Raw genomic sequence first — 23,474 nt, forward strand, 5'->3', positions numbered from 1 at the left:
GATCCAGGGGCAATGGGCGAGTCTGAGCCTGAGGCTGGCTTTGGTTGACTCAGAGGCTCAGGCCCCACCTACCCCACAGCCCCCAAGCCCCACTTACCTCTAGGATCCAGGGGTGAAGGGCATGGATCCATGGTGGCAGCGCTTGCCGACAAAGCGCCCCAGCCACACAGCCACCACCACCCCGCACTGCTGCAGAGCTGTGCAGCCAGTCACAGGGCATAAGTAGTGGTGCAGTGGTGGCCACTGCATGCTAGCCCCCCTTTCCACCTCTGCAGCCAGATGGCATGTATGTGGCCCGCACATGGCGGTTGTCACTGTACTGCCGCTGCCACACCCTGTGCCACTTGCCCACAAAGCCGTGCAGGTGGCTGTGGGATGGTAGTGCAGGGTGCAGCGGCAGAGTTGTGGTAGTGGCCTCCATGTGCAAACTTCATCAAACTAGCCGGCACGTGTGGCCTGCAGAATGGCACCCCTGCCCTCACCCCCTGGCTCTGCTCCTGGGAGTGGGCACAGGGGGACGCTCTCCCACTTCTTGATCCACTCCCCGCCAGCACCTTCCCCTTCCCCCACACACACTTAGCTGCTGGGGTGGGTGTCAGTGTCTGTGGGGCTGTTGTGAGGGAAATCAGGAGGGCTGTTGAGACTGGGGGGTGGGAAGTGTGTGGTATCAGCAGTGTGGGGGGGGAGGGGGTTGTACAGGACCTTTATTTTTTATCACAGATTTTGGGTTTTTAATCAGAGAATCTGCCATTTATAATCAGAGAATTTGCAATTTTTAATCAGAGAAAACCAGGATCCCTGCGGATCAGGTACCAATGAGAAAGCTGCGAACCTAAAAGCAATGGAAAGAAAGCGGCTCCCTTGCCCTCAGATGAAGATCAGAGGAATTCCAAACCACCAAGACCAATACCAGACAGTAAACCTGAGCAGGATGTACAGCTTAAACTACAGCAGCATACAGCCGAAGAGAAATGCGTAGCTAGCTTGTCTGACAGGAGCAAACACAATTGATTTATCAGCTTGATGGAGTAAGAGGGAAGTAAGGAGCTTGCAGTAGAAGATTCAGACTTCCTTGAGTAAACTGGAAATTACCAGAGAGGAACCTGCCTTTGTATGCAGTTTATACATTTAACAGTCAGCAGACTTGGTAAAGAAGTTGTGGCAAACCCTAGGTGGGTGAGGAACAAATGTATTTACAAGGCAAGGTTTTGCAGAACATTAAGAATCGATGTGTTCTCAGCAAGGGGTCTGATGGGTCAAGGTTTCAATAACACTTTCTAAGAGCTAGGATCTTTACTTAATTACACTAGGAGCCCAATTCTCAGTTTAGTCACAAAATATCCTGTGTTGTTCTGCAGGAAAAGCTATGAATTGTCCAACTGGGCCAAAGCACTGTTTTTGTTGCTGAGAACATTGCAATCAGTCAGGTAATTACCCGTAAGTAGGGTCCTACCCAAATCATGATTTCAAGATTTTCAGGAAAAATATGATTTCAGGCAAGCCCCGTGAGAAATCACTGGCTCTGTGCTTTTGGTGGGCTCCCTGGAAGAAAACCAAAACTCACTGAGAATAAAATGCTGGCCTCTTCTGGGGAGCCAACAGTCCTTGTGGGCACTGTGGCCAGGCTGTGCAGTCTGCTGAGGGGGCAGCGCAAGAGGAGAGGGTAGGGAGGCTGCCAGCATGGCAAGAGGGCTGTCACCTCTGCCCTGATTGGCTGCAAGGTTTGTTCATCGTAAGGCCCCGCCACTCGCCACCAATCGGTGGTGAGGGCCAGGGTTGCATGACGGACAGCCCTTGCAGCTGGTGGTGAGGCTGTATGACAGACTTTCCTTGCAGCCAATCAGTGGTGAGGGGCAGACCCACCAGGGCCCTTTGGCCTGAAGTATGGGGGGCCCCACTGTGTTCCACCCACAAAAATGGCTGCTAGCTCCATAGCCTGCCTGTAAAATCAGCCAGCAGCCACCTCGAGTTCGGTAGACCCCTGCCCATAAGAGAAGAATTGTGCCCTGTTCTTTATCTGGTTTTGGTTAACAAAAATGCTTACGTGCAGAAATACAAGCAACTGAATTGGATGCTGAAGAGAAAAGGATTTTAAATACATATCTGAAATCACATATAGTAGCTTTATAATTTCCCCACAATAGTAAAGATGCATCTGCCCATTTTCTTTAACAAGCAGAGCTGATACAAATATATTGACTCATTCTTCATTGCTACTGCTTACATCCCCAGTTACCAGTTATGCGCTGGCTGATGTCTGTTAGACAGAATTATCAGCTCTCTTCTGTGTGCTCTCTCAGTTTTCAGCAAAAATGAAACATACAATTTAAAAATATCTGTGAAAACCCCAGGAGCAGTAGACAGAGAGGTGTTTGTATTGTGAACGACCTGAAGCGGGGTGGCAGGTAAATGAAGTGGGATGTCAAGAGTTTAGGCAATATTTGCTCAAAGTCTGACGAGACCAAGCAGAATGGCTGGTATTATTAATAGCACATGCACGTGCGTGTACACACACACACACACACACACACACACACCCACCATCTTGGGGCCATCCCTCTGGCAGTGACTCAGCTTTTGCATGCCTGAGGGCTTAAAAGTCATTACCCAAGTCTGTATGTAAAAATTCCCAGCCACTTCAACTGCAGCTGCAGCTGCAAATGTTAAAAGCTTCTGCAAGAAAAAAAAAAAGTCAGGCCACTTATTTAGTTAATTAAAGAGTTATAAATTTTGGCTAATCATCATCACCATTATCTTCTTCTGTAGGAAAGACATATCTTGTAATTTTACCATAAGTTGAAACATATCTCTATCCTGTTTTTTTAAAGAACAGGGATGCTACGTTTGCTCTTCTGCTTCATAAGTCAGAACTAACAGATTTATAAATATCAAGTGGGATTTTCAGCACAGACTAAATCCTACTCACTTGAAGGGAATTTCAAATGAATTCCAAAGGGACAGGAGAGACAGGCCATTGCAAAACCTACCTGAGTGTTTTCCGAAACTTCAATTTATGTTAATCTTTTGGTACAACCAATCTAATTACAGACAAACATGAACTTGTATGCAGAAAAGGCTAGACATTACGAACTGCTCAGCAAGTAGCAAGGGACTTCTCAGGAAAACTTTTTTCTGATTGTGACTTGCCTCCATCCGAGCCTTGTAGAAATCCACATCATGCAGTTTTTCTTTGCACCGGACCAATTCCATCTCAAGCCTCTCCACACGGTTTGCTTTCTCTCTCAGGGAGTCCAGTTCATCTCTGTATGCTCGGGCAGAGCGTGCATCTGCTGCTAAGCAGGTGTTCTGGGTAAGCAGACAGAACATGCAAAAAATATTAACGGCCAAGTTTTAACTTTAAAAATTCATAAGTGAATGAAAAACAAAAAACATTTCGCTGGTGCAAGGGTGAAGGATTTCTCCAATTAGCAATTCAAATCAATTTAAAATCAACTGGCCACTCAGGCTATGGGAACTCTATTATCTGTGATTGAGAACGTATTCTCCAGACACTATAAGACTATTTAGTGGACTGAGTGTTTGAGACCTGCTCTCACCCAGCAAGCAGGAAACAGAGTATCACTCACAATCATACCTGTAAACATGCTGCAGTATGCACTTTGAGAAGCATTTTCTATCTTTATGTTGAAAGAGATGTTTTTTTTTAAACTCAGGGGTGGGGGTGTAGAGGTCATGGCAGTGTTGCAGTGAACAAAGCCCAACTTACCTCCTGTTTTATTTTCTGCAGCTCTACAGTAAGCTGTTCAACTTCATGTTTAGCGTCCACAAGTTGTTCAGACTTCTCTTCCCTGAAAAGGATTAGAGCAAGTGTAATCGAAACAACTGAAATGGTTATTGAAACAATACCCATGATATTAAGATGCTGGCAAAATTGGAAACATTGAAGTCTTTTATGAAAAACTGGACACACAGGATGCCTATACATAAGCACTGAGGCTGCTCTGACTTGCTGGAATTCAAGCACATCGGAGCCCATTAATTGTGTTCAACAAGCTTTAGTTCAAAAGCCCTTGCCACCATTTTTAAGCGCAGAGACACTGATACAGGAGACACAGCAGTGCTTTTATTAGAGTGGCTCTCAGAGCTGTTCTAATTAAAGTGCTGCCCCGCACCACACCCAGAGCACGTAAAAGTGCCCTGAACGACATAGATTTTCTTGGTGCTAATCCAATTTCATGCAAATCAACTGCAGTTGGGTTCTTGTGGTGCTACAAGCCAGTGGATATTTGGAGAGGAACCAAATATTTAAATATTTCCTTCATCTTTCTTTCACCTGTACTTCCTGCTGTCACAGCTAAACTCACCATCATCCTGGCAGTATTACCATCCTGCAAATCACTGTCAACAAGAAAAAATAATGAAGGATGGGGGAACGGAAAAAAGTGAAAATAGCAATCACGGAGAATTTTGTGACAAAATGGGGAGGTAGGAGAGTTAAAAGAAGGGAAGAGAAAATGGGTGAGAGATGGAAAAGAAAAACTAATGAAGGCTTGAGACAGGATTAGTTAAGAAAGGTAAGTGAGGGAAGGGGAAGTTAGCCACGTTCCCCAACTTCCCTTGAGGAATTAAAAAAGGACCCATTAAGTCTGCATGTAGAACTCCCAGAGATGTATTGTAGGCAATGGACAATGTGATGCTGTGAACTTGCATTTAATATACAGGTTTATTTGGCGCTATTAGCAAATCTGAAATCAGCAGCATTTCTCCAGCAATAGGCTTTTCACAACTTACAGTTCCTGCCGTATCCTTCTCAGTTTAGCCTTTGTGTCTGCCAGCTCAACAGCCAAGTGCTGCTTGTCCTCATTGGAAAGCTGACTGGTTGGGTTTGGTGAAGAGTCTGGACTTGATGCTTTCAGGGGGCTTGGTGGTTGCTGAGACTGCAGATAATCTCTCTCCTGAGTGAGATCTACAATCAGCTGGAAATGGAGACAGGGAGATGGCATCACGGACAAATATAGTGCACTTTGCACTTATGTCGTTCTATTCATTCAGGCATCTCAAAGTGCTTTACAAAGATGGATAATTCTTATCCTAACCGTGCATGGGGGAACTCGGGCAACATCCCTAAGGTCACACAGTAGAGTCAGTAAGAGTCAGGAACAGAGCAACCTTTCAGCTCCCAGTCTTTTGCAGCACTGAGCACTGGAATTTGCCACTTTCCAGAGCTCAAATAAATATTTTATTTTGGTTAGAGTTTTCCTAACAACTGCAACAATTTATAGCTTTACACAGAGTCAGATCAGAAACAGCAAAAGGCAAAGGAAGTGAAGAGATCTAGGAAAAAGAAGAGTAGTTTCCAGCAAAGATCTGAAGAGAGAGAAGCTAATGAGTCAGAAGGAAAGAGTTACAAGTGGCAAAATCTGGAGGAAAAGGCTCTTGAACCAATAATGGCAGATTCTGTTGGATACTGGCAGATGAACGGAAGAGCAGAGCATAAGACACAAAATACCTGAGGTAAATTCACAACATGAAACATTTTCATCTTTTTGCACCATGCTCTTCTCTTTACAGCTCAACTCACTCTAGCTCAGGTGCATAACTGAATGCAGGCACCAAGGGAGGAATCAGCATTATTTCAAGGTACAAGTTCCCAAACTCTAGACCCCCCCATAACTTTTCAGAACTGAGCAGTACCCCATTTAAAAAATCTGAGCCTGCCCTTATCTGCTTATCTCCTCACACCTGAAGCCTGAGCCTACCTTTACCTGTTTATGTCCTCACACAATATTTACCTCCTCAATTCCTGTACACCCTTCAAAGGCTATCAGGACACAGGATTCCCTGGCACCCTGGCTGAGAATCACTGTTCTAAGGAATTAGAGGACTTTAGAGGGGAAATAGAAAGGACTGCAGCCTTAGAGTGAACAAAGAGGCAATCAATACACAAGTGAAAAGCAAAGCCTGAATCTGATCCCATGAACAAACTTTATGCAAAACAGACATTTCATCCATACTTCTGTGCACTCATCTCTCTCATCAATAAGCCTCCTGAGGTGGAAAACCATATTCCGAGAGAGAGACTCCAGTTCTTCAGGGGCCATATCTGGGAGATCCAGCCACTGTAAGTCAAACACATTCTCCTGGTTATGAGTCACCTGTGAACAAGATTCAAAATAAAAAAGTAAGTCCCTTTTTGTTTTTGTTTCCCTTGGATGATTTTCAAAGTGTTTGCGCCCAATTAATTATTCAGTATTTCACAAGCAACTTGCATAACATTTCTAGGGCTGTCAATTAATCACAGTTAACTTACGCAATTAACACAAAAACAAATTAATGCGTTAATTTTTTCAATTGCATTAAACATGCACATCGTTTTGACCAGCAGGGCGGACCAGTTCCGGACCAGCCAGAACCTGTGCACGCAGCCCTGGCTCCAGCACCCCCGTGCCTGCTCCAAACTCACCCGACCACGCTGAGCAGCAGCAGGAGCAGCCGGGCAGAAGCTGCCACTCGGCATGGGGAAAAGCGGCTCTTCCCCTCACCACTGCCAGGGCCTTCTTGCTGCAGTCACCCAGAGCCCACTCCAAGCTGCCCAGTGGGGCAGAGGTGCCAGTGCACAGCTGCTGCAGGGCAGCCTGGGCGCTGGCTCCAGGAGGCTGCAGCAAAAAGGGCCTGGCAGCAGTTATGGGCAGGGGCCACTTTTCCTCTGTGTTGAGCAGCAGCTTCTGCCTGACTATTTAACTGTGAGATTAAAACTGTGATTAGTTGCAACTATTTTTTCAAATTTCACAATTAATTTGTCCTAAAATTTTGTCAGCTCTAAAAATTTCCTATTTATAAAACAGTGCAATTCAGCTGCCAACAATTGGAAGAACTCACAAGTGGATAACCTGGCCCCAGATTAAGTTACTGATCATTTACTATGACAGTTGACTCTAAATAAGCAGGAAACGGTACAGAAGCACCGATATCAGTAGGAAATTTTGTTAGGAAGTCTCTAATTTTCACAAGATAGTTGGATTTAGGAAAAGGTACTGAATAATTTTGTGCTCAATAACACTTACAGCCATATACTAAGAGTTCTCAACTCATGCTTCAAGGGGCAGAGATAACGACGGTGGGGGGCTGGAAGGAATCAGTCCTGTATTGCATAATTAGCTACGTATATTACTGGGAGGGGTGTGGGATGAAGAGGCTTGTCTTCTTCTGTAGCTTTGGTAACTGGCCACTGTTACAAGAAGGAAAGGACCCAACAGAAGCGTTTGCAATTTACTAAACTTTTCTGACAACCAATTTTCTCCAGGTCACTGCTGAAAGCTGACTGGATTAGAAGGTGGCACCTATCAAGGTGGCATGTCTACAGTTTAGGTTATGAACACTTCTGCTGTCAAAGATATCCTTCACATGGTTTTGTCTGCAAATCAGATTTTATTATGTTAAAGAACTACCACCTACGTCGTCTAGCTGTCTTTGTCACTGAGGTCTCCTTGATAAAGTTATTTTACACCTGCAGGAGATGTGCACAGCCTCGAAGACTGTTCGTTTTGCAACAAGGCCCAGGCAGCAGGGGGCATTTGTGCACAGCTTTTTCCAAGTTCTTGACAATAGGCTGATACCTACTGCTGGAGCCAACTGTGTTTTTCTTTTTTTTAAACATTTAGAATCCAGAAAACATCTGCCATAAGATTATACTTGAAAAGATAAAAAAATTGAGAGAAAAGGGTAACATCTTTTTTAAATCACTTAACCTGATTTAAAAGCCTGAGTCTCAAAAGCATAGAGGTAATTGGCTATCTAAAGTCAAGCACAAGACAAGATGAATATCTTGCTGGGGTCATTTGACCCCAGTATTCTTTCCTGCCATGGCAGGGGGTCGGAATAGATGATCTGCTCAGGTCCCTTCCGACCCTACAAACTATGGAACTATGAAACAAGGCAGGGAAGCACCTTAGAGACTAAATGGTTCAGTGAGACAATCTTTTGTAAAAGGCAGCCTACTTTGTCTGGTGGTTCATTCATAACATTTGACAAAGCAGGCTGTCACCTAGGAAAGGTTCTCTCTCTGAACTGCTAAGATGCTGCCCTCATTTTCAAAAGTGATTCAGACACTTACAGAGCCACCCACTTATTGGTTTTCATCGGGCCCAAGGCTCCTAACTCTCTAATTCACTTTTGAAAAAGGACCCTTGGTTCCTATATCATTAAGATGTTTTTTAAAATGTTATCCAAAACTTCTGAGTATTCCTTATAAAAATATTTCCAGTCTAAATATATCTTTGTCAATTAAAGATATTCATCACTGCCCCTGGCTGATGTATTTATACCAGAAGTGTTTAGCCCAGTTCCTTCTTCAAACACCTAGTAATTTTTTGTTCTAAATTACAATCACACATTCAACAGAGTATTTGTGCATGTCAAACCTACTATTAATCCTACTATGAAAGGTTAACCTGTACTCTTTAACAGCAAAGCAAACCAAACCAAGATAGTTGAGAGGGGAGGCAAAAAAAAAGAAAGCTCGAAGCACTGAAAATCCTACCTCCTGAATGTGGGAAACAATTGCTGCCTGGGTCTCAATATCCAGCTGCTTTATTCTTTCAATAAATTCTTCTTTTCTTTCACACTGTTTAAAAAAATACACTTTGCTTGAAACATGTTATGTGCGAAAAACTACTGTAGTGATGATCCTTTTAATTAATTTATTTTTAAAGAATTCACTGGTACAGCTAAAGGAACAGTAATAACCAGACCAGAGGGGCATATGCAGTCACACTTACAGTGAATAACACCTTGTTGCACATATGCTCTTTGTAATCAGTGAAACTAATTGATGAGTAAATTTATATGCGAGATGCATAGGGGTTGCCAAATCATGCCTTACGTTTTAAGAACTTTTTACAGATGGTATTAAACTTAAGGCCAAAAGAATTAATGCAGCCAAGGGCCAGAGCCACAGTTAGTGGAAATGAGCAGAGCTCAAATGGACTTCAAACTACACAAATGTAAAGCAGCTGAAGCTGTGGCCCTAAATTTGTGTTACACCATTTAAACTGTTTGTTTACTCTTTGTATTTTACTCATTTGGGGCAACGAATACATCAGTTTCACTTTTGATTCTGCTCACATCGGCTCCACATTTTGTTCTCAGTAACTAAAGCAATGTGTGCTTTGCATGTACAATACAGCAAGAGAATATTTAATTAAAAATAAATACGACTAGACAGATTCCCAAATTTATTTCTATCAAATGAGTTTTTGGAAGTGTTTTGTAACATCCCACAGTCTAATTGCTTATTTTTCTGTTTTGATACAAATGTGGGACCCAAGGCTGGTAGGCAGAGTACCCAGGACTCTCTAGGTAACATAAAAAAGTTAAACATCTCCCACAGGGTATTTATCCACTTCACTGAGAGTTTACAGTGGCTCTCTGGGCCCAATTCTGAATATGACCATACACTTGAATAGGAGGAGGTTCAGAGCCATAAATGGGAACTGATGGTGTTCACTGCCTTGCCAAATCAGGCCCTTCATTCTTTGTGCTGCAATATAAACAGTAAGAAGTTCAGAGCAGCCCCAGGAAGACAGCATTACCCTGACATAATTGATTTGACGTAGCCGAGCAGGGTGAGTGTCCTAAAGCATGACAAAGACATTAGACAGACATGAAAACAAGGTCAATTATAAGGGAAAGCTGGCCAGCAATGTCTCCATTGTTTATTACAACAGCTTACTGAGGGATCGCCAATACAGAGGTTTGGTGTGTAGGACACTGTTTCCTTTATCTGGTTAACTGTCGTGTACTTAGGGGGAATTTCCCATAGGTACTGGCTGTCCATTTAGTTTAACAACACACACATACCATAAAAACCCTTACATGGTTATACAAAGTTCCTATTCATTTAAGACTCCATTTATACAACATTAAAAGGAGCAGTGCACTGGTGTCGGGATTCCTTAGAAGAGGGCAATGAGATGTTAGCTTATGGAGTCTCTTTGCACTAACATCCTCTATTCTATGCCAACATATTTCAAGAACTACAAAGAAAGATAATCTTCAGATGAAGAAGACTATTCAGACTCACAACACTATTTCTCACTATGTCAATTATTTGGATTGCCTAATTGCAGCACCATGTATCCTAGCAGTGGTTTGAGCAGCAAAAGGATGGTGGTTTTGCTTATTACGCAATATGTCCTCCCTTTGCTCTCACTTTACTCCTTTTTTTGTATTTGTGTTTCTTCCACCGATTGTGCCTTTTCATAACTCCAGATTTCAAACTCACAGGGGCTGGGAATTTGTTTGAATAGCACCTGACAGAATAAGACATTAATCTTTGACAGACAATTCTGAGTTCTGCAAGAATTAAAATGCCCCAATAAGCAAGAAAGACTTAAATTACATTATTAAAATATTTTGTGATGCCCTAATGCTTGCTCACCTGTACAGCACAACCCAGTACCAGCAGCAACAATTTCTTAATTTCATCCATACTTTTACCTAAAGTGAAAGGAAAGAAGCAAATCAATCCAAATGTGCTACTACATGAGTTAAGAAAGGTTTTATTAAATGTTTCTCTCAGAGTACAGCAAAGGCCTTCTGAGCAGGAAACATCCTTTTAGTCGATCAAGTGTTTGGACAATCTGTTTGGCAAGTGCATATAAAATTACTAATGGTTTCAATGCAACAAAATGATTGTTACAGATTAATTTATCAAACAAGACCCAAGATCCCCTAAATCCAGCAAAGCATTTGAGCCTGGGCTAAATTTGAGATTGGGCAGGATAGAACTCTTGCTTCTTAAAGACAAACCAGGCCACTCCTATAGCATTGTGCAAAGATACTTTTTAAGGGACAGTGTTTTTTAAAAATAAATTCCAATTCATGAGAGGATCTGTTGCACAAAAGTTTCTGGCTGAGTTTGCCAAGGGCTTTCCAGCTGATACAACAGTAAAAGTTCTGCTTCAAATTGACCATTTGCTTAGTATGCACAATGCTCTCTTATTTCTGATAAAGAAAGAAAAAACAACACAGGACCTGGGGAGAACGCTGCAGAAGGGGAACCCTTTTGGCACCCTAAATTACCATTTTGCGAGCAGCCACACAGACAAATGGAAGATTGCCACTTCACATACTTCCTTTCATTTTCTATTAAAGGCATGTTTTTTCTTTCCTTCTTCTACATTAGAAATTGTTCACACTAAAGCAAATGTTCCACATGATGAAAAGTGGGGAAAGAAGTGCAGAAAGGAGAATATTCCTTTACCATATGCTCTTAGATCCATGGGAGGAAGGGGTATAAGCAGGCTGTTGCAGCAGGAATCCTTGCTGTGACCAACAACCCAGCAGACTTCAGTCTCAGCTTAAGGAAAAAAAAAGTGCCACAGGGCAACTGCCATGGCTTTTATCCAACTTCAGATCTTACTGCAACAAAATTAAAACGTGTATTGCCTCAGGAGGCAGAGAGAGCTCTGTATATTAAAGATAAAGAGAAGGAGAAACTGGTAGAAGTTGAGGCAGGTTCAAAATTGTACACGTGGGTAGTAAAAGGAACAGAGGCAAGTCAGCTTCAGAATGAGATATTAAGAAAAAAGATGACATAGTACAGACTGGAGGCACGGAAGTACGCAGCATACAGTTCTCTCTTGCTTATCCATCTGTAAATGTATGTACTTTTTGACATTCAATGTATAACAGTGGGATAAACATTTTCACTTTCTGGCCCCCTCTCCTTGGGTGTTCAGTTGTTCATGTCTATAAACAGGCAGAGGAAGGCAACTTCCTCTGTCTACTGACTTTTTTAAAATGCACAAATGTTTTAACACACCAAACAGATATACAAAGCTCTTCACACACCATGCCCTTGTAAGGCTGTGCTGTACAGTAAGTTATATGCATCTGCAGGATCTAACAGAAGGGAAGTGTAAGGAGATTGATTCATCAATTATGCTAACCTAGCATTTCAGATTAGCAAAGACACTGACCTAAATTACCAGAGAGGTTGAATCTCAACTTGATAAACCTACAACGTAAAGCAACCATTATTATTGTTAAAGCAGGTAAAGAGAGCTAGAGAATTAGTTCTCTTTTTTTTGTTGCTCCTTTCTCTTTCAACAGAAATATCCCAAACAATTCCTTTTTTGCTAGGTAAGTTTCTCTAGCACAAATGATTTATCTGGTTATTAAACAAAACAACAGTCTAAGAAATTATTTTTAAAACACTTTCACAAAAATTCCAAGCATTCTTTATAAAGTTTAATGAGAATTTTAAGTGTCTGCATCTGATACGGCTTAATTTATCACTAGGGCATTGTAAGCAGAGATAAGTTTTTTTAAGAAAACATACATTTTAAATCTGCCAGAAACTGTGTTGTTCTGCGAGTATAATTGTAGGTTATTTCTCTTCAGAGATTTAAAGCATATTTTTTCAAAGGGTAAACAAACCTTCCTATCCATCCATTCACTGGCAGTAGAGTTGGTTTGTGTTCTTTTATGAAACCATATTTTTGTATACAAATATAACCCTTGGTTTTCATAAGTAAGAGTTCAGCACTATTCCGAGACAAAAATCAGCTTGAAATGCAGTCAACACTAAAATATGTTGAGTTTCATCTTTTAATTTCATTGTTTCATCTTCAGAACAAGGCCTTTGATCTCTATGTTGCAGGGGAGCGCCCTAAATACTGGCTGGGCTGTGTGAAACAGCACCATTTCGTTTTGACTTGCATTTCGCCATTTCAAAGGGACAGTGTTTTGTTTCACTGTTTCGAAGCACTGTTCCGTTTCATTTTGTCAAAACTGTTTTGACACTGTTTTGATGTTTTGCCATTAGGCTGTTATGGGGAATAATGAAAATGCCTATAAAACTGTCATTTCTTCTGTGATTCAGATGAAAACTGCAGGGATAGTAGGCCCCTTCTGAGGGCATGAAGCCTGCCAAGTTTCGAGGAGATAGGTGCAGAGTTTTTCGTGAAACTGCACCTCAAACTGTTCAAAGCAAAACTAGTGGCAGCCTGCTGTCATTCTGTGTATTAATCTGGGGGCCCACACCCTCCCGGGAGGAGTCTGGCACAGCCCTGCAGCCCACCCAGGGGGCACAGGCCCTTGGATCTGCATGTGGGATGACAGCAGGCTGCCGTTGCCAACTGAGGCCAGCACTAGGTTTTTCCCAGCACTTGGTGTGGGCTGCACCAAGCAGACTTGGGCGCTGGCCCTACTTATCTGCATGTTCTGTAGCCGATGAGTGTGTAGCTTTAAAAACCCATCACTTCCCAGCTCTGGCAGCAGCAACTGGGGCCTCTAGGGGCTCATAGCAGAGCCCCCCCGCACAGTGGAGGCAGCGGGGATTGCCACCCCACCCCTGCCTGGCACCTACACCATTGCATGGGCGCAGCTCAGCAGGGTGCTGTGCACTGCCTGGGAGCTGGGGTGGCCTCCACCTGTCAGCCAGAGCTCTCAGTTCGATTCCCCAGCTCTCTGGTCATTCCCCCAGCTCTTTCCAAGGAGGCGTGGCCCCCAGATTTGTGGGCTGGGTTTCAGCAGGCTGCTGCTGGCTGGGGAAATAGCCCAGAGCCGCCGTCATCCCCAGGTGGCAGCAGCATCCTGCTGTCATCCCACATCATCTGGAAGACTGTGCCACCCAGAAAGAGCTGGGGAATAATTGGGGAGCTAGGGAATTGAACTGGCTCGATTCCCTAGCCCCTGGCTTGATGCCCCCAGATCTTCACGCCAGGTTTCAGCAGGCTGCCGCTGCAGGCTGGGGCCAGTGGCACTACCACAGTCTTCCCAGCATGGGCTGTGATGAGCAGCTGCCACTGGCCCCAGCCTGCAGCAGCAGTACTGAAACCTGGTGTGCAGATTGGGAGTTGCGCCCCATCCTGGGAAGAGCTGTGGAAATGATCAGAAAGCTGGGGGAAGTGATCAGAGAGCTGGGGAATCAAACCAGGAGCTAGATGTCAATATCAGAGCAGCCCTTTCCCCTTCTTCCCCCCCCTCCACTCCTTAGTTTCTGTTTAGCTGCAAGCAAGCCCGGCTTCAAAGCTTTCAAAATGTTTTGAGTGCCCTCATTTTGTTTTGAAGCAGTTTCAAAGCCTTTCGTTTTGATTTTGCTGTTTCAAGCTCAAAACAGCTTCAAAACGAAACACGCATTGAAATTTCATACAGCCCAACTACTAGCCTATAGAGCAGGGATTTTCAACCTTTTTTTAGCCTAAGTACCCTTCCCACCCCCAAACACCAGATGCTGAGCAGAGGGGGGGATAGGGGAAGCTCACTGGGCTGGTGTGTGGAGGTGGTGGCTGCTGCATGTGAGCTTCCCTGCCCCACAGAGGGGTGCTGCCACCCTTGCCCTGCCCCAGTCCTGCTCCAGGGAGGTGACAGTGCTCTGTCCCCCCCCACCTGCACATACCCGCTAGGACTGATCCAAGTACCCCCAGAGATGCACGTACCCCTGGTTGACAACTCCTGCTATAGAGGACCTGGACAATTTGAATCTATCCTGAAATGGAGTTAGAATGAAACCAAATGATGAACACCTCTGAAGAGATTCACAAGCCAAGCAGACAGATTTACATGACCTATGAAGTGCTTCAAAATTGCCCAAAGCCTGTCAAAATTAACCCTGGAAGAAATGGCAAGTCTTTGGAAGCACTTCAAACTGAAGCACCTCCTATTACAGGAAATGAACAGTGTACAGGAGGTGCTTCAAAACAAAGCACCTCCCACACACTCTAGGGAGCCTGACACAGGGTTTGCTCAGCCCTCTAGCATCTCACAGTGCTCCTCTACTCTCCGGGCACACACCCCTAACAGGGATAGGGAGGAAGATCAGGGTGCACAGCCAACAAGTACTCTCCTGTGCATCTGAACATGCTGGAGTTGGGGCAGTTGTGGGATCACCCAGTTGTAGCAGATGAACATTTGGTGCTCTCAGCAATCTCCAACGTGGAAAGCCAAACAAGGAGTTGTACTCTCTTATTCTGGGGCTGCAGAAACTTGTGGCTGCTGGTGTCCTGGCACAATTGTGATGCTGGAATGACAGCTATTTTTTTTTTTTTTACCAACCCCCCTCCCCGCAACTGGTGCCTGAAGCAGCTGCCCCAGTTGCCCCACCTTAGTCACAGTACTAATAGTGATTCCTTGCATGCCTTTCTACCTCCAGAATCAGAAGACTTAGGGCTGAATGCAGAGGAGAGGGCTCACTGGCTGTTTACTCTACTCTTCCAAGGGGGGAGGGGGAAGCCCACGGGAGGGAGAGAAGAAACACAGGACCCTCTATCATGCCCCTTCTGGTTTTAGATCACTCTGCTGCACATTGTTGTGGCAATACTGAAGTGCTCTGGGGGGATGAATGCAGCAGAGGTCACAGGATATGTCTGTCCCCTACCTTGGGGGTCTTTAAGAGCAGGCTAGTCATGCACCTAGCTGGGGTAGTCTGATCCCAGTGCTCTTTCCTGCCCATGGCAGGGGGTTGGACTCGATGATCTGCTAAGGTCCCTTCCAACCCAAACATCTATGAATCTATAAAGCACTGCCTTTTTGAAGTGTCATAGCATTTAATGTGCTTCAAAGAGCTATGCCTGTCCTAGTAGGAGGAGGTTGTGTAGAAGATGCAAAGCATCCTGGGATGCCAAGGGACTGTGAGTTAACTTGAATCTCAGGTCAATGAATAGCCATGCTGGGCTGGATTTCAATTAGCAACCTAAGAGAAAGGTCTAGAATCCAATATGGCCAATTCCCCCCACCCACGTCGACAATTCCAGAGCAGCTGCTCTAGATGTCTGAGCCAGCAACAGAGCTGGTGACCCAGGGATCTGCAGAAAGGCCATCTGCTCCCCATGGTGGCAGAGGGCCTTTGGCCTTCAAGAAAATACCTCGTGCTTTGGGAGCTTCTCTCTAGGCTGTGGGCTCAGAAGACCTCTATACTCTGACAGAAAAGGAAGGGAGAAACAGATGGTGGAACTGTGGGGGGAAGCAGGGAAGGAGATTAGGAGATGCAACAAAAAGGAGGATAAAGGTATAATGATAAAATGAAAGAAAGAAAAAATGAAAAACGGGAGAGGAGAGGAAGGAAGGATATGGGAAAAGAGAAAATATGAGTGCACAAGAATCCAAGCTGGTACACTTCCTTCTCTAAGTTGGTACACACTACTTAGTCCTACTCCCACTTCTCCAGCAGAGTCCAGGGAGCTCGGATGTGTCTGAGCAAGGGCGGGGAGCTAATATCTATTAGCCTGTGGAAGATAGGCGAGGTGGTAAAGCACGCACATGCTTATTTTCTCCAATCAAGCAACATCATGGATCATATGAGCCCAAACACTGTATTTACACTTTAGTGAGAAAGCTTTGTTATTAACTTTACTTAATATCTTACAACCCTTTGAATCTCTGAAGAGTAATGAAATAAAATAAGGAAGGAAACAAGGCATGAAATAACACACCAGTGGGAGACTAAATCTTTTACGATTATAATGAAAAACACTTTTTACAGGCATTCATTAGCAGGGACCTTTGGCTCCCTCCTGTTTCAAGGACTTATCAGACTTTAATTTGAAAAATGTATTGAAATAGCAAAATGTTTCAAGATGATAGGAAAGAGCTAGGGATGTAAGAAATTAACCGGTGTGTGGGCAAAGGGGGATGGCAAGGGATTAGATGAAGCTAAAAACCCTAGAAGTCTCTTTCAACATTTTTTTTTCATGTTCCAGAATGTTCATTTTCAAGTTTCTGACTGAAGAACCTCTTGCTGGGAAGTGCAAGCAGACATGGGCAGAGCCAGCTCCGGGTCACAGGCGTTCAGGATCACCACAGAATACAGACGCCCTGCATGTGTTGCTAACAGGAAATTACACTCTGACCCCAGTGCAATATACTGATCATCATGATGGGTCTCATTAGATCTGTGGCATTATAATGAATTGTTTATATTGTGCTATGGAAAAAAAAGTATATTCTAAATGGGAAAAGACGGTAACAAGAGAATTTAAAGCTAGAAACTGTATATTGTAAAATGCATTAAAGGAAGAGTGCATCTTTTCTTTTCTAATGGCACTGTCCAATGTGTTCAATTCATCTAAAAATTCTCTCCCTTTAATTAAAATCTTTTACAATTAAATTATATTTCATTCTTTTCACTTCCTTCCATTCCACCAAATTAAGCCAAGTAATCTTCTCACAGGCTATTTTTGAAGCTTTTACCCTCATCCTTAACTGACTGGAACCAAATGAAATTAGGTCGAGCTCAGAAAGAGGAAAAAAAGCAAATATCACATTTGGAGGATCTAAGGAAGATTTCTATTTCCTAAATCTCATGGTTACATGCCAACATCACTTTCTGAAAGTGGGACTGCACTTGTGAGTATAATACAGAAACCCACAACCGTCTGAAATACCCACATGTACAGATACTGATCATACAAGGGGTACAAATATCCCCATTTTCTACCAACTCTAAAGACCTTCATTTTTAAATCTACTACGTTTAATACCAATTTTGTCTACATTAAGGCAAAAGAAAATTAAACCAGCAGTTTTCCCTCTGGCAGCTCCACCTCATCTCTGATACTTATCCCAATCCCAAGCCCCCCTCCACTTTCACCACTCCCACCCCCTCTCTCATGCTCCCATTACCAGCCTCAAATCCAACCCTTTCCTTCCTTCCCTTTCACTTCCCCTCTTGCTGCCTCTGGAATGCCTGCCCACTCCACCTCTTGAAAGGTCTCAGACAACAAAGAGAAAAGTAACAATATAGCATTTTAAAAGGCAGGAGGTCTTATCCTTATGGAGCATTAGTTGAATCAAAATAGCTGCTTTGTCAGTCTTTTCTTGTTCCAGGAAAAGTGGAGCTAACCCACTGTAAACTTTGGACACAAATGAAACAAGTTTAAAGTTACAGTGGCTTCAGTCACACAGGTATAAGAATGGACAAAAAGAATTAGCTGTGGTGAGCAGGTATAATTGTTCATCCATACCCTTTAGTCATTCACAATCTTGTCAACTCTGGCTCCTTCAGCTGATGATGTCCCCATCTTACATTCTTTCCTCCCTGAATCAGGCTGTAATGAGGATGCTTCTCCTCCCCATTCTCTTTTGAGCAGCACAGCATCCAACTCATCTCTCTCCTTCCCTGGCATCTTGCTGTCACTCCCTGTCCATTTACATCTAACTCCTGCCCATCAGCCTTCTTTTTGGGCTGCTTCCTTGCTGCTCGCATGCTGCCTTGATAAGCTTCCCTGGTTATGGCATTTCCTGGATTTCCTGGCTTCACACTTCCTCATCCTCATGTCCATATTGCATTTTCAGCCCAGGTTCAGCTCTGCTGGTCATCACAAGGGCCAACTGCTTTACTCAGGTTTCTCTTTTCCTCTAAAGCTGATCTTCCCCCAATATACCCCATTGGTCTCTTCCAGCATTGCCAATCAGCTGTCCTATCAAACATGATGACTTTTTGCTGGTTCTCTCTTCCTTTTTTTCTTGTCAATCACTGGTGACACTACTTACTGCACTCTCTCCTTGAAATTCTGTTCCTCCTGGCTCATTTCCCATCTCTCTATTCACTCCTTTAGCCTGTCTTGAAAGCTCCACTTCCCCTGCTCTACCTGTCTGGGGGGGAAGGGTGGTTCCACAACAACCTGTCCTTGGTTCCCTTTTCTTTCCTCCACCATGTACTTTAAGATTGCTGAGAGATAATATCTACAAACACAAATTCAACTGCTGTCTCTATGCTCCTCAGAAAAAAGAGATGTCTATTTCTTACAACAACTAGGACAATGAAACCCTGGTCCATAACTGAGGTTCACAGATACTCAAGTAATACAAACAAACTGCAACAAATTCACATTTTTTCACACATCTCATCATTTCCCACCATCAAGCTCTTCCCCCTTTGTATTCTGTAATTTCTATTCCAGTGTGCACTCTTTGATAATAAGACTTGGATAGTGATTTCCCATGCCTATGCGAAAACAAAAATTGTATTTAAAATCCACCTTTAAATACTTAAAAAAAAAAAAAAAAGAGAGATGAAACAAACAAATGGTTTCAAGAGAAAAGACCTGAAAGATAATGAATATGGGCATTTATACACATACTTTTTCATCCTGCAACGCAATGGCGATCTGCTGCACCATGCTGTGACACATGCAGTTGTATAAGCAGCAAAATGTGCATCAGCGCACAGAAAGTAGTGGTGGTGAGCTTTTGAACTAAAGCACCTTCTATGTATTTTAGTTAGAAAACACGCTGCCACCATTTTCTCAGTGCTGATGCACATTTCACCACTTTTACAAGTGCAAGTGCTGCTTTTCAAAGTGCCTGGCACTGCGGTGCTTGCATATGTAAAAATGCCCTGTGGTGCCAATACTGGTAAACTTTCTGCAAGAGACATTTTGGCTTCCTTTTAAATAAGACAGTGATTTGAGGGAAGGAAATAAGAGTTCTGTACTGCAATGCTCGTAGAGCACCAGTAGGATCCCTTACTGACCAAGCCCTATGGTGGCATGTTTAAGTGTCAAAGGGTGTTCAAATACAGATAACCACCAAGACAACATTCAAGCATACAGCAGTCACTGGGGAGGAACTGGAGCGGGGAGGCAGAGAGGGAGAAGGGGAATCAGTGGGAGGTGGTAGATTGCTGTCACTTGCTGCTCAGGCACAGCTGGGAAGGCAGGGCCTGCTGTCTTTTCTTCTCTTTGTGCCTGGACATGTCCATTGCCTGAGGCACTGGAGGGAGGTAGGGTCCAGGGTCTGCTGCTTCCTCTTTCTCCCTGGCTGGGAGGAGAGCAGCAGCCCAGCAGGTGCCTGTTCTCCGCAGGCAGCCTGCAAAGGAGAGTAGTGGGCAATGGCATAATGAAGGCAAAGGGTGATGTGGACAGCCACCCCAGCTGTGGGCATGTTGGGGGGAAAAAAGGAAGTTGTCACTGTCCCTGTATGCGGCAGCTGCTCCAGGTACCTGGATGCATTATGTCATGTCCATTTGTGGGCATACTGTGCACAAATAGCCATCTTGCCCTTAGCTAGGTAAGAATAAGCCTTATTTACAAATCTACCAACAGCATGAATTTTAGTGGTTCATGAACTGGAGGTTAGTTGTTTTTCTGTTAGCAACAAATTAACCTCTCTCTCATTGTCCCAAACAACTGCTAAGCGCAGCAAAAAAAATCCCAGGCTAATGTTTCTGCATTTGTTTATTTGGCTGAAAAGTTTGTTACCACCACGTCACGCCCAGTAGTTGCAGATTATAAAATTTTCCTTCTGTGGTAAAAGTGACTTACCATCCTGGGCTTTGGCACAAGGCTGAGGGAGAGAGGAATGTGCATTCGGCATAAAGTAAAAACCTCAACAACAACAACTGCCCCTTCATTTCAGAGATGAGAAGGCCAAAAGAGATCAGCTTCATTTTCTTGGCTGCGCTCCAGCAATGATGCGAGGAAAGTCAGATAATAGCTTAGGCGTTCCCAATCCATGTTTGATGCAGCTCAACCTTTGGGCAAGATGGGCCCTGCCCCACTGGCCCAAAGATTATCCATCTGTTCTCCCCACCCCTGTCCATTCTCTCTCTTTTCTGCTTGGTCTCTTATTTTTTGGGAAGATATGTGTCTGTGCCTCCCTCCCAATACCCAAAGGACAAGAGATGCTCCCATATCAAACTACATTTTGGGCTGCATGGATTGCAAAAGGATAGCTTTCAAGGAAGCCCTTTGTTGCTATATTCTGATGGAGATGAGAGACAGAGCCAAGATTGCTAAGCAGAAGTATAGTTTTATAGGCAGGGGCTCTTGTACAGCACTTTAGCATCAGTTCCAGGTCTCTGCTCTGCCACACTTTTCCTGCATGATCTTGGGATGCCTCTTAGACCCAGATCCTTCCTGACTTACTAGGGTTGTTCTGCTGATAAACACACTGAATAGATTATGAGGTACAAAGATACTGTAGAAATTGGGACTATAAGTGAAAAACTAGGTTTTCCTCTCTCTCGCTCTCTCCTCCGCATTCCTTAAATTAGTCCCACTTTGGGAAACCGCATTTGCTGTATTGAAATTTATGGAAAAGAAGCAACATAAAAATCTTGCAAAGGATTTTTTCCAACTACTCAGTTGGTCTAGTAAAAGATATCACATCTACCCAAAGAACCTGGCCTACCTATGTCCTTATACCAAGACAGCTACGACCAAAAAACCCAGCACATAATTCTCTTTACATTCGGAAGGGGTTTAAAAAACCCCCACAAAACCAAAACTACTTACCAGAAAGAGGGTCTTTGCCAATCATTAAAACATTTGGTAAATTCATTACGATCAGCTGCTGAAGAACCTCCTAAATGAAATAAATTGCAAACAAAATTCAGTTTAAAGAAGCCATGTAAAAATAGTTCACAAAGAATATATAGCTCCATTGATTATAAAAGCTTTGGCATGCTGGCAGTCGAGGTCACAAGGTGAAGCCCCACATGAAAAATAAATCACTAGCTGAAGACAACTACAGATTCTGCAACTGAGGTATGCAAATAGTCTCCTGTGCCTCTTCTAATGACAGCTAATGGAAGACTTAAAGGGTCCCATGGTACTAACTGAAGTAAATGCAAAGTGATGCTGGGTATAGTTATCAGTCACACCTTTCCCCCAGACAAGCTTGTATATCTGCCTCACAATACACAGACATTGCTGTGTTTCCAGACTTACAAGGTTGTGGGTTTAAAGCAACACAAGTTACTTGGTTAAGTTTGATCTAAAGTAAATAACTGCCATGTTGCACAGGTCTAAGATTTTAACCATGGGTTGGTGATAGAGGGGAAAGGGAAACGTGGTCCTAAAGGTGATCTTCACAGATGTCCAACTTCTAAGCGTCCAGGGGCTGCATGCTGTGTGGGCTTCACACACCCTGGGGACCACATTAGTGAAAACCATGGGACCCCAGACCACCCCCATCCCTGGCTGCACTAGGCATGTAAGTGGTCACTTCCCACCACATGGGCAGGCAGTGCACACCCTGCACCATGCACACACAGGCATTCCCCACTTCAGCTCTCTTGCTGAACCACACCGCAGGAGCAGGAAGTGAAAGCTTAAGGGAGGCAGGGAGGGTGGAAGGAATACCGACCCCTGCTGCAAGAGCGGCTGGAACAACGGGGGGAGTGGTAGCTGGATAGGAGCCTGGAGGCCACACATTAAAAACTCTGGTGGACAGTATGCGGCCCACAGGCCACCAGTTGGACAGCCCTGATGCTGCACTGCTGTGAGAAGAGTGTTAGTTTTTCTTTCTTCTAAACTTACAGGAAAGCTGAGACCTGCTTAATCTCTCTCACCCATCAAGTACCTTAGGCAAGAGGAACTGTAATTTCAGGAAGCAAGAGGGAAAAGTCCACAATTAACAGAGAAAAAGAAAGAGGAACTGTGTTAGGTTCAAATATGCTGAAGTGCCAACTGTTTGAGCTGCCTTGGAATGTCAGAATGAGCCATGAGGACAGGTGATACCAGTAAGAGGATGGATGATATGGTCAAGATATAAAATAGCTTTTGCCCAAGAGGGGACGTATACAAGGTAACTTCAGAGGCACATGACTTGCCTATAATATGCACAGCAGGCCTGTGCGAAGCAGCTAGTACTCGCTTCGGATTCAGTCGATTCAGGGAACAGCAATTTGATTTGGTGATTCGAATCACTGCCCTGAATTGATTCGGCTGAAACTGATTTGGCGATTCGGTCACTGCCAAAATCGGCACCATCCCCTGCCCGCTCTTAATGGCTGTCCTGTTTGCTCTCCCAGCAGCTGTCTCTTTTTTTTTTTTTTTAAAAGCCCCCGCTCACTGGCTGCTGCCAGGCAGGGAGGAGATCCCCACAGCTCCCCACTGCCCTGCGCTGTGTGGGGGGCTCTGCCATGAGCTCCCAGAAGCCCCAAGGCTGCTGCAGCAGCTGGTGAGTGGCGGTGGGTTTTTTTTTTGGGTTTTTTTTTAAATCGCTGGGAACTGGGACCAGGTGGGGAGCCATGGTGGGGCGGGGCTGGGAGAGTGCAGGGCAGGGGGCTCATGGCAGAGCCCCCCATGCAGCTTGGGGCAGTGGGGGGCAGCAGGGATTGCCCCCCTTCCCCCCACCTGGTAGCAGCTTGTGAGTGGGGCTTTTTTTTAAAATAGCTGGAGCCAGGCAGAGCAGCCATAGGGGAGGTGGGCTGGGGTCCCCCCCATGGTCCCCATCCCACTCCTCCAGCCTCCCCTCCCCCACTCCCTACTTACCAGCTTGGAGTTTGGGTCCAGCCCGAATCACCAAAGCTCTTCGAATCTTTTTGGAATCGATTTGGACCTTTTAATTGGTCTCCGGATTTGATTCATTTGGAGATTCGGCCACTGAATCAGGCCGAATCTCCTCCGAATTGAATTAGCACCAAAGCTTCACACAACCCTAATGCACAGCCGACCCCCAGTACAGCCGGAGGTAAGCGGGCTCGTGGTGGGAAGGGGTTAACTCCTCGCTTGCTGGGAGGAGGCCGCTGCCTGGTGCTGGGCCGGGTCAAGCCCCCGCCCAGG

The 23,474-nt window shown here is 44.4% G+C and overlaps 1 protein-coding gene across 2 annotated transcripts in view; it reads right to left on the reverse strand.

The window, feature by feature from the left end:
• The window catches only part of CCDC88C (coiled-coil domain containing 88C), a 147,233-nt gene that overhangs the window by 63,188 nt on the left and 60,571 nt on the right, over positions 1 to 23,474 (reverse strand). For both annotated transcript variants that reach the window (XM_019552414.1, XM_019552413.1), the window contains exons 4-10: positions 21,201 to 21,270; positions 10,400 to 10,458; positions 8,501 to 8,584; positions 5,976 to 6,116; positions 4,753 to 4,937; positions 3,728 to 3,809; positions 3,148 to 3,306 (exon numbers count right to left, since the gene is read on the reverse strand). In XM_019552414.1, coding sequence (XP_019407959.1) covers positions 3,148 to 3,306; positions 3,728 to 3,809; positions 4,753 to 4,937; positions 5,976 to 6,116; positions 8,501 to 8,584; positions 10,400 to 10,458; positions 21,201 to 21,270 — 780 coding nt within the window. The remainder of the gene's footprint in view (positions 1 to 3,147; positions 3,307 to 3,727; positions 3,810 to 4,752; positions 4,938 to 5,975; positions 6,117 to 8,500; positions 8,585 to 10,399; positions 10,459 to 21,200; positions 21,271 to 23,474) is intronic.

This window comes from Crocodylus porosus, unplaced genomic scaffold, assembly GCF_001723895.1.
Source record: "Crocodylus porosus isolate Cpor-Errol unplaced genomic scaffold, CroPor_comp1, whole genome shotgun sequence".
In the NCBI taxonomy this organism is placed as follows: Eukaryota; Metazoa; Chordata; order Crocodylia; family Crocodylidae; genus Crocodylus; species Crocodylus porosus.